At 34.5% G+C, this 13154-nt stretch overlaps 4 protein-coding genes across 7 annotated transcripts in view; 3 read left to right on the top strand and 1 right to left on the bottom strand.

The window, feature by feature from the left end:
• The window catches only part of LOC115241295, a 9831-nt gene extending 3860 nt beyond the window's left edge, over positions 1-5971 (top strand). For both annotated transcript variants that reach the window (XM_029816990.1, XM_029816991.1), the window contains exons 2-3: positions 1043-1248; positions 3996-5971. In XM_029816990.1, the coding sequence (XP_029672850.1) occupies positions 1068-1248; positions 3996-4714 (900 nt within the window). In that variant the 5' untranslated portion in view covers positions 1043-1067 and the 3' untranslated portion in view covers positions 4715-5971. The remainder of the gene's footprint in view (positions 1-1042; positions 1249-3995) is intronic.
• Positions 5972-5985: 14 nt separating this feature from the next.
• LOC115241296 lies at positions 5986-7625 on the top strand. The gene is made up of 3 exons (XM_029816992.1): positions 5986-6124; positions 6417-6613; positions 6788-7625. Exons 1-3 carry the CDS (start codon positions 6007-6009, stop codon positions 7175-7177), a joined length of 705 nt encoding a protein of 234 aa, XP_029672852.1. The 5' UTR covers positions 5986-6006; the 3' UTR covers positions 7178-7625.
• A 188-nt stretch (positions 7626-7813) lies between these two features.
• On the bottom strand, positions 7814-9920 carry LOC115241297 (flightin). Of its 3 annotated transcripts, none has more exons than XM_029816994.1 (3): positions 9579-9920; positions 8615-8854; positions 7814-8274 (listed from the first exon to the last, which is right to left on the bottom strand). In XM_029816994.1, exons 2-3 carry the CDS (start codon positions 8815-8817, stop codon positions 8031-8033), a joined length of 447 nt encoding a protein of 148 aa, XP_029672854.1. In that variant the 5' UTR covers positions 8818-8854; positions 9579-9920; the 3' UTR covers positions 7814-8030. The 3 variants fall into 3 exon arrangements, with proteins under 3 accessions (XP_029672854.1, XP_029672855.1, XP_029672853.1); XM_029816995.1 differs by having other exon boundaries at positions 9600-9920; XM_029816993.1 differs by having other exon boundaries at positions 7817-8274; positions 9668-9816.
• Positions 9921-11205: 1285 nt separating this feature from the next.
• LOC115241321 (probable malonyl-CoA-acyl carrier protein transacylase, mitochondrial) lies at positions 11206-13152 on the top strand. Its single transcript, XM_029817017.1, has 2 exons — positions 11206-12385; positions 12570-13152. The coding sequence occupies exons 1-2, from the start codon at positions 11556-11558 to the stop codon at positions 13009-13011; spliced, it is 1272 nt and encodes a 423-aa protein (XP_029672877.1). The 5' UTR covers positions 11206-11555; the 3' UTR covers positions 13012-13152.
• Positions 13153-13154: the final 2 nt, after the last annotated feature.

Below are 13154 nucleotides of genomic sequence, written 5' to 3'. Positions count from 1 at the left end.
GAAAGAGTGGGCGCTCAGGGATTCACGCCTTGTATTCAGGGAGGCTGTGTCAGCCCGGGCCTCGTGTGCGCCGTGCCAGTTCAGTTCACGGGCACCAAATTAGATACGGGCTATTTTCGATCGACGGTACAGTCGCTCGCTCCAGTTTGCCCACGATGACGAGTTAAATCATCAAGAGAGAATTCACCGAACTTTTGTTACACGCGGTATAGCCCGCGTCTCTTGGAAGCCACGTGGAGAACGACGAGAGGCAAGAGAGGTTCTCGAGTCGTCACGTGTCTTACTCTAGCGGAGTTTGATTTTCAAATTTACTTCCACGTTATTTACTTCTACGTGGGTGTGCAATAACTGAAACATTCGTTCATATGTTAGAATTAGAACTCTTATATTAATAATGATATTGTCACGAAATATCAATGCCTAGTCGATATTAAATCAACAGACTACATGTACCATTGTATATATAAAGTTTATATGGCTAAATATAATGTCTGCGTGTGTAATATGTATTAATCATTTGATACATAATAATTAATTAGAGTATTTTATAAATAATTGGTTTAATAGAAAAGATAATTACAAAAAATATTTTATAAAAAGAATATTTGATAAAAATACGATAAAGTATATAAAGAAAATATTAATTTATATATTTTTATAAAGTATTGAATACTATTTTGTTGGACAAAAACCAAAGACACACATATACATATTATTTTTCTTATGAAAGCAATCTGCACTTTACATTCTTAATATAATTTCTAAACCAATAATATAATTTCATTATATAGTAATTAAAAATAATAAAATTTAACGTGTGTAATTTTTTATCGTCGGCGATTATCATATGCAATTATTTCATTTAATCTTTCTCGTGTTTGCTATAAAATATAATTTAGATTTAAAGAGTTCTATTAACCGGAATTCGAATTGTTTCGAAGAAACATTGTATATACTTCCTCCTTTTCTCCTATATCTTATCCCCTTTCCCTCATAATTTCATATACGAAAGATCACAGTGCAGCGTGTATCTAATTTGCAGATAACAGAAAGACAGCCTAATCGAGATGTCGAGGCCAATCCTTAGCAGGCCGCGCACGTTCATCTACGGCAGCAACTACGACAAGGGCGAGTCCTATTACAAGCCCATGGTCGACCACCTAGACCGGAAGTATAGCTCGCGGCCGTTGTTCCCGGAGCCGAGAAACTCTCTAGCCGACGAGATCGCGGCGCGCCGTAGCGACATCGGTAACCTGTTCAGTCGTTTTCCGAAGTGGTTTTAAAGGAGTGTTGCAAAAAAGACTTGCCAGATCCTCCTCGAGAGATTGTCGATGAGGCTCGCGCTAAATAGATATTCGCTATGCAAATGAAATACTTGAGAGAAAAACTCTTATCCCCCTCCCCCCGTCCTGTCATCTCTCGTTCCGACTTCCACGACTCGCATGATCGATCTACTTTGCGGCGAGGTATTGTCAATTGTGATTACTCGCCTTGACATCGCCTCGATCATCCTCGATCAATTTTCTGATCAGAGGAATCGTGATGCAGAGCTCGAAATTAGGATGTGAATGGAGAATCGTTGCCCAGGATTTGTCACCGTTAAATGAGATTTATATTAATAAAAAGAGATATCAAACACAGAAACAAAAAATTATTTTATCTAATATTCCCAGATAGGTCCAAAGATAGAGCAAAGTATTTATCGTCATTTAATCCTAGCAGGATTTTCTATAAATTTGTGTAACATATATTTATTATATATATTCACAGCACAACACATTAAAAATAAATTACATACTGTATTCAAAATGGATCAAGCATTATCTCTGCATTAATAACCAATCTATTAGAAGAAAATTATAGATAAATTAAAATAGATTATAATGAAGAATTGTAGCGAGAGATATGTAAATAATTAGATATTTCTTAGACGCAGTCTCTTCTTGAGTATTATTAAGACTAAAACTTACTGTCTCCTGGTAATCAGCGAACGAAATCTTCACATTCTAACGGTTTGATTAGATTTTGATGTCATCCTTTTGCGTGCATCGATCTTTATTGTTTTGCCTGCCGTCTATAGTTAGTCTTTTGATCTTGATGTATCATTTTGTTTGAATAAACGTTTTGTTTCCTAAGTACACGTGTCTTTGCGCGAAAAGTTTTAGTGTGATTATTGTACATACGTTGCGCTTGCTGCGATGATCGTTTACGAGATCAGCTTCTCGAGAATCGAGTCGCGATTCAGATTCTGAAATCGTGAAACTTGATCTTCGCCGTTAATTTCCGGACATTTAACGCATGCACATAATTACATATACTCATGTCTCACATCGACACAGACACAGTGAGGTGATTTATGAAAGATATTTCACATGTCCTCTTTAGAGTAATACATCTGCAATAAAATTGGCAGTTATCGTCCAATTACCGACGAATAAATTTATGTCTCTACGTAGCCGGGCAAAAATCAGCATCAATAAATTATCGGTTGCGAGAAATAGCAGACTTCTTGGATCTCGATCCTACAGGATGTCCCAGGAAAAAAAATAAGAAAGAGTATACCAGCATTTTGTCATCAGAAAAATTTGTCTTTCCCTTTAGTGAAAATTAATTCGTGATTAATTTGTATTTTTTTTTTATTTTGCATTGTTAAGGATTGTTTAAAAATTAAGAATACGTATCAGAAGAGATTCTTCTATATGTCTAAAAAATTGCAACATCTAAAAATAGCAAGATAAAAGATCTAAGTATTTGATAATCTTACAAAATTTAAATAGTTAAACGATATCTTTAATTTTTTTGGCAAGAGAAAACGCGAATGTAATGTTACCTGCCATAACTTTACTTATTTGGGACACCCTGTATGTTCCTAATAGTCACAGATGGTGTAACGCGGAGGATGAGGATGAGTGTTGTGCTTGACGTTAGGTACAACTTAGTTTATTAACATAGTCAGGCACACATTAATGGGATTTTGTAGATGTGCCAGATCGTTAATGCGATGCGCATCCGAATTTATTTTTGATCAAACGACGCTAAAAATACATGCAACCCGCGGTATAAAATTTACTTGGCCAAAGACGAATCGTAAGCAGAGATGTATTGCAATGTAATTGATACAAAGACGGTGCTGGTTTCTTATAAAATTTTACGAACCAATAATTTCACAGATAATAGCAATGTAATTTCAATTTTGCATAATATTTGCGTACTTTGCAAAATTAAATAGGTAAAATTATTTTCTAATGCATAATTTTTTTATTACACGTAGTATATGGTAACATATGTAAGTTTCCTCTTTCTTATAATATCTATTTTTTACATATTTTATATAATTTAAAACATTGTAACTTGTTAATTCTTTTAATTTTTATGTCATTGCAAATTTTTATTACGATTAATGCATTTTCGTTGCTGTTGAATCTAACGTCAAGTTATATTTTTATTAGAGTTCTAAGTTAAATTATAACCAGTGCTGGAAATAAAATCTTTAATTTTGCAGAAAAAGAAAATTGGATTAAGTCACACTATTTATATCTCGATATTTACTTATCGCATATAAAAAATGTGAAACATTATATTCGAAATAAAGACATTTCAAATGAAATATTGTTTTACCTGCACCTTCCCTCAGTACCATCACTGGTTATAATTCATTATATCCTAAGAGTACAGTTAAAATAAAATACTTAAATTTTATGACATATCTTGATGATACATAGAGACATATTTATTAATATATTTTTAGATTGCGCAATTTATAGCTGACATGATTGAATCGCGACCTTGCGAGATTCTCCATCTTTTCTTCCTCTATCCATCATTATCTCTCATCGATTTTCACCATTTTCCATCTGAAATCGTTGACGCTATTTCGATCGTTTGATATTGCTTCTCGGCGACATGCCCATCATCGCTCATCGTCCATCATCGCTCATTATCGCCCATCTCCACTCGCACAAGTCAACGCTCTTTTCTGATATCGGTTTTTGCAGGCACGCACGGCCTCTCCGGTCCCCGCACCGGTTCCCTCGGGCGCGACCCTGACCTCGACCTTGACCCCCGTAACCGAGCCTCCCAACTACCGCCCTTGACTGACCCCCTGCTAGCCCCCGATGACGAGGACACCGTCTATGACAGCCGTGGACAGCGCATATCAGCGCGACACAGGATGGGTGACGAGTTCGTGGACGACGTGATGGCAACGACCCGCCGTTTTCGAGCTCGAGTGGCGGCGATGAACGTCGAAGACGAGCTCGAGGCCGCGACCAGCGCGAGTCAGGCAAGAAGAAGCGCCAGCGATCTTCTGGAGAACGCCATAACTGCCAGGAAGGGCATTAAATCGGCGATCGAGGATGCCGAAAGCAGTTTTAAGAAGCGCTCGAAGCTTTTCGACGAGATCGATCGCGCCGACGAGGGTAAATCTACGTTCGCCAGGTGGACCAAGCTGGTCAACGAGGATGACGATCTAATACCGGCCAGCGCAGCCGCCAGCCGAGCCAAGCAGACGAAGGCGCGCCTCCACGATCTTCAGTCAGAGATGGATGAGATTGCCGAGAGGCAAGCCAAGAGAGAACGCAGAACGGCGGCTCTCAGGGCGTTGGTCAACGAAACAGTGCCCGATTCCAATGTCGTTCAACAGTCGATGTCGAGCCTCAGTAAGAAGGTGTCGGTACGCAGTGCCGAAAAGTCGGAGAAGCACGTCAGTTTCTAGACGAGGAGAATTTTGCGATCTATTTTAGTTTTCACGACGGTGTTTTACAGTTGTACAGATATATTGTACCCTGAAGACTTCCGTTTTGTGATCCGTGAAAGAGAAAAAAATCCGATCTTAATATAAAGTTTGTCACGGTTACCATGCAGAGAGATTGTTAATTTTTTGGAAAATGCAGCTGAAACAAAAGCAATTTTTTCGACTTATTATATGTTCTTATTTTAATCTAAAATATGCAAGAATACAATTTTATTATTTGTTAAATTGTTTTTTAAATAATTAAAACATATGTATCAAATAGAATTTTTAAATTATTTGATTATTATAATATCTACATATACATATATTGCATATAATATTTTTAATTTAATTCAATTTTTTGGCTATTTCAGTTGCAATGCAATATTACGATTGTAACTTGATTTGTTATAAAACACACACATTATTGTACTTTAATATACGAATATAGAATTTTTCCAATATATTTGCCATTAAATAACGACCGATGTTTGCGTTCTTGGCAATTATGCACTTATAATGTCGTTAATTTGTTCGTGAAAGAAACGTACGTTAGCTATATTAATGGTATTTAATTGATAATAATGTATCTTGGCGCTTATATTTCCATGATATACGTACGTTCGTTTCACGTAGCTCTATAATTATAACTGTATTAATACGTTAATATGCGAGGCATATCTTTCGAAAATATATTTAATCTATCATTTTTTATTCAATTAAACTATTTTTTTGATTATAATTGAGATTTACTAGTTCTATTTTTATTTTAAATCGTGATTTTTATATAAATTTCGACGAACGAGTTTAATTAATGTTGCGTCAACTATATTTCTCAAAATTTAATATGTATATATTTTCGATCGATATCCCTCGCATCGTGATAATTTTTTGCTTTTCTGCTCCTCGATCTGTGATTCGAGAGAGCTTAAGTGTTGATTGTTCCTAATGAAAGAGAAATACATTTTAGAAAATCTGCAAAAAAATATTCTCATATATTAAGTATACTTATATAAATACAATAATCGTACTGTCATAATTGCTCTCAAAAAACATTGTCGTTTTCAGAGAATTATTTTCCGTTATTATTTGGGGAGCACACACTTTGTAACGCAAATTTTTAAAAACACAGTTCTCAAGAGAAGCGCGACATAATCTATAAAACTTTTGCCAGAAATTCAACATATACATATATGTAAACTTCATCTTTCTTATTTATGAATAAATCTTGTTTGAAAATCTTTTTCGAGAAGCACTGGTATATATAACTGACAATGAGTGACACGTGTGTGTACTACAAATTTTTCCATGTCTCCTTTATACATTGTGTATCTTGTTGTTTTCCTTTCTTTTCCGCATGCAGACCTTTCACTAGCTGCATAGAAACTACAGGTAAGAATTTATTTTATGAAACAAGAAAAATTGATCAATATAATTCTTGAAAATTATATAGCTATAAATTAATATAAATTCATCTAACTTTACTAAAATTTTCATATATCGTGATATACAATGTATAACTGTGTGTTTATGTATATAACACAACTGGTAATTTTACACATATAAATGATGATAATTATTATAAGTAAAACGTATATTTATTATTTATTTTTAAATTGAAGATTTGCAACAAAAAACAGAGGTTTAATATTAATATCTTAACACAAGTCCACTAACATTTTAGGTTCCCGTAATCTATCGGGAAATCGTGACGATTTTTACGACGAACTGGACTTTTTGGTCGACGGACGTGGTCGACCCATTCAAGAAGATCCTTACGAAAACGATTTCGTGATAAGTCACCGACGTTTTAAGGAACGCGCAGCTGCCGCATTTGAGGAAGATATGGCGGAATTGAGACGCAAGAAACGGGATATGCAGGTTGATTTAAACAAAATAATATATCAATAATTTGCAATTAAAAATTGGATTAAAAAAGTAGTTGCAGCGTATAATTGTATGTATATCTATATAATTATAGATCAGCCAATGAAGTATTAATTACTTTACATTATGAACATTTTTACCATATCTGGAGGACTTACTTTCTTGCAGGATCGCATCTTTGACGTGATCGATCTAAACGCTGAGATCGAAAAGGCCAAGAGCACGCTGGAGGCAGCCGATGTAATGTTCCAGCGACACGCGACGAAGTTCAACAATCAAGATAATGACGAACAGGAGATATCGCTGACTCAAAAACTTGACAGAACGCGCAAAATCGCAAATATGGAGCTGGTGCCGGAACAGCCGAAGAAGCCCAAGACCTTCCTGATGAAGTGGTCGAAAGCGCCGGTTGAGGAGCCAGAAGCTGACCAAACAGGCAGACAGCGCAGAATCAACTCGCTGATTGATACCAGCGAAATTGGTAATCCGCTGGAAGCTCTCGCGATGCAACCGATGAAACGGAAAATGTTAAAGAGGAAGAAAAGTGTTTCGTTTTAAGAGCCGAGCGTGCTCTTTATTGAGTATTATATGTCTAAAATTTACCAAAAAAAATTTTAGAGAAAAGTTTTTTTGTGGGATTTAAAGAATCTTTTTCAACATATATATTAGATATCCTGAAATATATTAATATAAATATATTATAGATATCCTGAAAAAAAGTTTTAAGATCTGACAGAAAAGATAATGTATATTTTTTTTTGTTGCAACGGAAAATTTGTCATATTGTCAAAACACAATATTCTGTAAAAGTAACTTGTTATTTTTGGTTATAATCCTTGATAAATATAATTACAAATATATTTAATAAATATTATATTTAATAAATATTAAATATATTTACTAAATATAAAACTATGAGAAAGAATATTTGGGGATTCTATTCTAATTCTAAGCGAAAAATAAAAATCCTATGTTATTTTATCTAGAAGTTTCTGCTGGAAAAAATAAAATTAATTATATCAAGTATCAGCTAAAAAGAAAGATACAATAACGCGATAAAGATCCGAAAAAGCAATTTTTTTGACGTTTGAAATGTTTACAATGGTATATTTTATATAATGTCAATCTTTAATGGTCTCAGTTATATATTCTATTTAAATTACAACACATTACTGTCAATATTATTTTACAGAAAGCATCTAATAAAAATTGTGGAATCGCAAAAATACGATATAATAAAAGCAATTATATTAATGTATGTATCCAATTCGATTATAAGACATATATTAAAACAAAAATAATGATAAATAGATGCTTCCCTTGATAGATACATATGTGTGAATATGTGAAATTTAAATGGCCTTTTGACGATTACTTCTTTCGCTTTGAATAGAGCAGGAAATGAATTTCCTTATAAGATCTTTTGATATTTAAGGCTGTAATAAGCGCGAGTATGGTAACTGTAATGTCTGGACGTGAGTTCCATATTTGTGATGTACTTCATATCAGCCGAACGTTTGAAGCTCTTATCCTTATTTTTCTGATCGTAAATTCTCATGGTTCTTTCTGCCCATTCCTGGGCCCTAGGTGGCTCACGAAATATGCCCTTCTGCCTCTGATTGAGATAATCGATCACATCGTCGTAATAATTCTTCCTATTAAATAAAGAAGATCGTTCCAAGAGAGAGAGTTCGAGTATTGAGAAATAATTAATCGATCGTCATCGCGATTTTAAAATTTTACAAGTTTAATCCTTGTTATATATAATAATAAAAAAGGCAATTATATATGTATATAAATATTTCTTATAATATTTAAAATTATAAATCTATTTTTTAAAGCAAAGTTTTACTTAAACTATTCAATTTTATGAAGTAAAAAGAAATTTCTTTGCAAAAATCACATTGTTTTTAATTTGATTCAACCTGTGCTTTAATATTCTGAGTTAATTTATTAATCTTTGTTTTGATATTAATTAATGAACGATCGACTCACCTATAATCATAAAGATAGGCGTAGTTAAGGAACAATGGTCGAACCCAATGATGATTGTAATGGGGTGGTTCGATCTTTTCCAATTTTAGAACCGGCTTCTCAGGAGCGGCTCCTTCAGCCGGTGCACCTTCTGCTGCACCTTCGGCAGCTGCTTCGGGCGCGGTTTCTTCGGTATCCCATGCCGCAGGTTCATCGTCCCACATGATAGTTTTGACACAAATTCACTTCAATATTGAGCCTCTGCAAATATTAGTAAACGAGAGGGTAAAGGAGTAAATTTGTTAAATAAATAAAATTAATCAATTATTTTTAAATTATTACTACTTTTAATTGACTTAATAAATAATTAAAAATAACTTCTTTGGTAATCTCTATCTGGTTCTTTATACTTTTTAAATTTTAATATCAGATTTTTTAAATATTTAGAAAGCTTTCTATTTTCTATTTATTGCCTTTCTATTTATTTGAGAGTATAAAAATTTGATCAAATGATTCGATTAATTCATTTTTCAATAGGATATATTTAACCGATTGTGTATATATATATATATATGTGTGTGTGTGAAGAAACAGGTCATCGTAAGATACAACAAACCGTTTGGCTAAAGTATCAATTGTTATTTATGGCGAAACTAAATGTCGTACCGATCTCCGAATTGCACTCAAACGTCTTGAGTAATACCAAAGTAATATGCATAACGTTACTCTCTCTCTTTCTCTCTCTTTCAATTCTAATTATCTCTTATCATAAACAAATCAGATAAAATAATGATAATTTGCAAAATATGAATTCTATATAAAATATAAATATCTATTTGTCGTTGAAACATTTTATAATATTTCCTACATGAATCAAAATCATAATTCTTTAAAAGAAAAAAAAGACATAAAAATCTTCAAGTGAGCGATTTAAAAGTGATCGCACAGAAAGTTCCGTAAAAATAACGACGAAAGGCAATCTCACTGTATGAAAACTATCATTCACTTTGTGTTTTTTTTTTCGCGGTATAGCCGAGGATTTTCCGAGGGATATTGGGTTCTTGCGATACTTGCTTCTCGATGCACTCGCACGTACTGCAAAAAAGCCACCCTTATGCGCGCCACGGGCTCGCTGCTCTCGCGGACCTAACGTTGTTTCGCTTTTATTTTAGCACCTCGAAATCTTTTGCGCCCCCTTTCGTACCTTCGAAAATGCGTATCCCTATTTCGTTAGAGGAGGGGGTAATTTGGCACGCGATCCGCGACAATCATTGGCGTGCGATGGCTTCTCTTCTCCACGTGTACATACGCACATTTGTGTCGACAATTAGCCCGCGATTAGCCTGCGCTTCGTCCTTGCGTAACTTCATGGACGCGTTGACATTGAAAAGTCAATAGTTAATCTTGGCTAGAAAAACCGATGTAGATGTTAAAATCAAAGAATGATATAGTTATAATTTTCTTCGATAAATCAATTTAAATTTCCGATGTTTAAGTATTGCATATTAATAGTGTGATTATTTCTTAACATGTTATATTTCAAATAACTTTTTTTCACTCTATAGAATTTTTTATGTAGCGAAAACATATGGAAAATATATATAAAATTACCTAAAAAAATAAATATTGCAAGTTAGCATTGAAATAAAATAAATGTCAAAATAAATTACATATACATATATAATTTTATTAATATCTTTCATAATTTAAAAATTCTTATTCTCGCTTTCATTCACTTTAATATTCTGTAATAATATAAAATTTTTATGCACGCGATATTTGTATATATAAGAGACTTTATTGTTTGACACATGCGAATAATTATTACTATTTATAGATCAATTACTGTGGCCTAACTTTAAAGATTTGTGTGCATGAAATGATTTCGCAACAATATCATTGACATCGTACCCTGGTTTACTTACTATTTATGTGTAAACAGGATTAAATACATAATTGGCTTGTAACAGTTAAAATGTGCTATCAATTTGACATTATATTAGTCGACTGCTATAAAATGTACTTAGTATCTGCATATAAAAAATAAAAATGACTGATATCAAATTTATTACTGATAGTAATTTTTTAATGTTACACACAGGTTATCATTTAATTATTAGACTTAATAAACATTTAGATTTAGTCGATTTAATCAATTACTCATTTCACTTGAAAAAAATTAAATATAGCTTTAAAATTAAATTTTTGAAGAATAATACAATTTATTTTAGTTTTATACCTGTAAGATGAAAATTACATATATAATTTATTATCATCATTTTTCCTTTCAAATTTTTATTTTCCGAGACAAATTTGCATAATCCTGATAAATCAATAAGAATAATCATTCAGGATCTTAATTCCTCAACATCATTTGAGAAAAAGAAACTTCGCAGAATGGGTGAAAAGGTATGGATAGCATCAGAAAGAGATGAGTGCGAGAAAAGGGACACGCAGCGTCGAGGAGAATCGCATGTCTTCTTAAAGCAGATGTGTCTGGATTGATCGAACGCACGTGCAGTCGTGAAGCAGTGTACTTTGTTAAAGCAGATATGCCCTTCATTGAGCGCGCGCGCGCGGAGATCGCGTAGCCGCGTACTTGCTTAAAGCAGATATGTCCTTCATCGAACGCGCACGGACGTCATATAGTCTAGCGCACGTGCTTGCTTAAAGCAGATGATACGCAATTAATGAATATAATATACCAATATATATCCAAACGATGATTTTACCGGTAGTGCCGAAAAGTAAATGTGGCTATATAGTTTCAACTCTTAAAAGTGGATGGGGTTGTTGTACGGGGGGATTTAATCATGGCCGCTTTCAGGCTTCTCTCTGGTAGCACGCGTGGTTGCAATTTTAACCTCGAAATATTACACCACAAACATTAATGTAAACTAATAATTTGCACGTGACACATGAAGCATAGTTCGAAATACATATTCGAAATCAGCATGTCAGCATGTTTTCGTCAGTAACGATGCTTCAACGAGCTCTGTTCGGTAAAACAACGTACGGCCTGTCTCGTTTGTTGTCCTTAAGCCGGGTTAATAAATTTTCTGATTCCGTTCCTGCGAAAGAAGATGACAGCCCGTCTAATACAGACGAATCGCAAAATAAATCTTCCACGAGCGACATCGAGATTCCCACGGGTGAGGAGAATGTTGCTCATCTTTTGAAAGAGGCTGCCACTTACAGTGATGCTAAAGATACGAGTTGGGCGACGAGTCCTTATCCCGCTGATGCTCCAACATCCGTCGAGGAGACAGTCGTGAAACCAAAGATCGATCCCTTGGATACCTCCATTGTGCTTTTTCCAGGACAGGGCACCATCAAAGTCGGCACAGTACAGAAGTACTTGCGCTTTCCACAAGCGAGAGAGTTGTTCCAAATGGCCAACGAGATTCTAGACTTTGATCTACTGAAGTTATGTCTGAAGGGTCCCCAGGAGAAGCTGAATCAGACACGTTTCAATCAGCCAGCCACAGTACTAACTTCTTTGGCTGCATTGGAGCAGCTCCGTGAGGAGAGACCTAGGGTGTTTGAGACTTGTGTAGCGACTGCAGGTTACAGCTTAGGGGAACTGACTGCTCTGATTTTCTCAGGCGCTTTAAGCTTCGAGGATGGCGTCAGACTGGTCTCTGTCAGGGGCAACGCTATGCAATATGCCTCTGAGAAATCGCCTCAGGGAATGCTGTCGGTCTATTGTAACCCGGATAGTAAATTATCAGAGGCATGCAAAAATGCTCAAAAGTGGGCGCTAGATAATGGTGTAGAGGAACCAGTTTGCCAGTAAGAATTATTACATACATTTCTAAATTATATTTCTATTATATTAGGGGAATCTGTTATAGACACTTGAATTATTACAAATCTTAATTTATAGTAATTGAATTAAAATTTATAGTAATTTATAAACAATTGATAAATGTAACATTATTGTATTCAGATATTGTATTGATATTGTATTTTACAGGGTGGCAATATATCTATATACACAATCAAAGATATTGGCTGGAAATATTGAGGCCTTGGAATATATAGAAAAGAATGCAGAGAAGTATAAACTTAGTAAGTTAACCAGGCTGCCTGTATCGGGAGCATTTCACACAAAACTGATGGAACCTGCGCTCAAGTCCTTTGGCAAGATGCTCTACACAATAGAATTTGATAATCCTAGGTGTCAAGTTTATTCGAATTACAAAGCATATCCTTATAGGAATCCAAAGATAATTAAAAAATATTTGCTGAAACAAATTGTATCACCTTTGAAATGGGAACAGAGTATGCAATTACTGTATAACAGACCTCCAGGAACGGCTTTCCCACGAACGTTCGATGTAGGATCGGGAGGAAGAATGGCAACGATCTTGAAACTAATTAACGCAAAGGCGCACGATCACTGTATATCCGTCTAAGTTATTTTCTGACTATAACATAAGAAAAACCATCAGTACACATTATTATTTTGTACATACTTCGCGAACTTTATTATAGTATCGTTTCAATTGTGCCTCTTACATGCAAGAAATAAAGAAGAGATTGGAATTTTATATATATA

Source organism: Formica exsecta, unplaced genomic scaffold, assembly GCF_003651465.1.
Source record: "Formica exsecta isolate Colony F162 unplaced genomic scaffold, ASM365146v1 scaffold475, whole genome shotgun sequence".
Classification (NCBI taxonomy): Eukaryota; Metazoa; Arthropoda; class Insecta; order Hymenoptera; family Formicidae; genus Formica; species Formica exsecta.
This window is presented reverse-complemented; position numbering and strand designations above follow the sequence as displayed.

Bases quoted from the DNA above. Each gene is read 5' to 3' on its own strand.
- LOC115241321 (XM_029817017.1), top strand. From the start codon at position 11,556: ATGTTTTCGTCAGTAACGATGCTTCAACGAGCTCTGTTCGGTAAAACA. The intron at 12,386-12,569 runs GTAAGAATTATT...TGTATTTTACAG, and splicing joins GTAGAGGAACCAGTTTGCCA to GGTGGCAATATATCTATATA.
- LOC115241296 (XM_029816992.1), top strand. From the start codon at position 6,007: ATGAGTGACACGTGTGTGTACTACAAATTTTTCCATGTCTCCTTTATA. The intron at 6,125-6,416 runs GTAAGAATTTAT...CTAACATTTTAG, and splicing joins TAGCTGCATAGAAACTACAG to GTTCCCGTAATCTATCGGGA. The intron at 6,614-6,787 runs GTTGATTTAAAC...ACTTTCTTGCAG, and splicing joins GCAAGAAACGGGATATGCAG to GATCGCATCTTTGACGTGAT.
- LOC115241297 (XM_029816994.1), bottom strand. From the start codon at position 8,817: ATGTGGGACGATGAACCTGCGGCATGGGATACCGAAGAAACCGCGCCC. The intron at 8,275-8,614 runs GTGAGTCGATCG...TTTATTTAATAG, and splicing joins GCCTATCTTTATGATTATAG to GAAGAATTATTACGACGATG.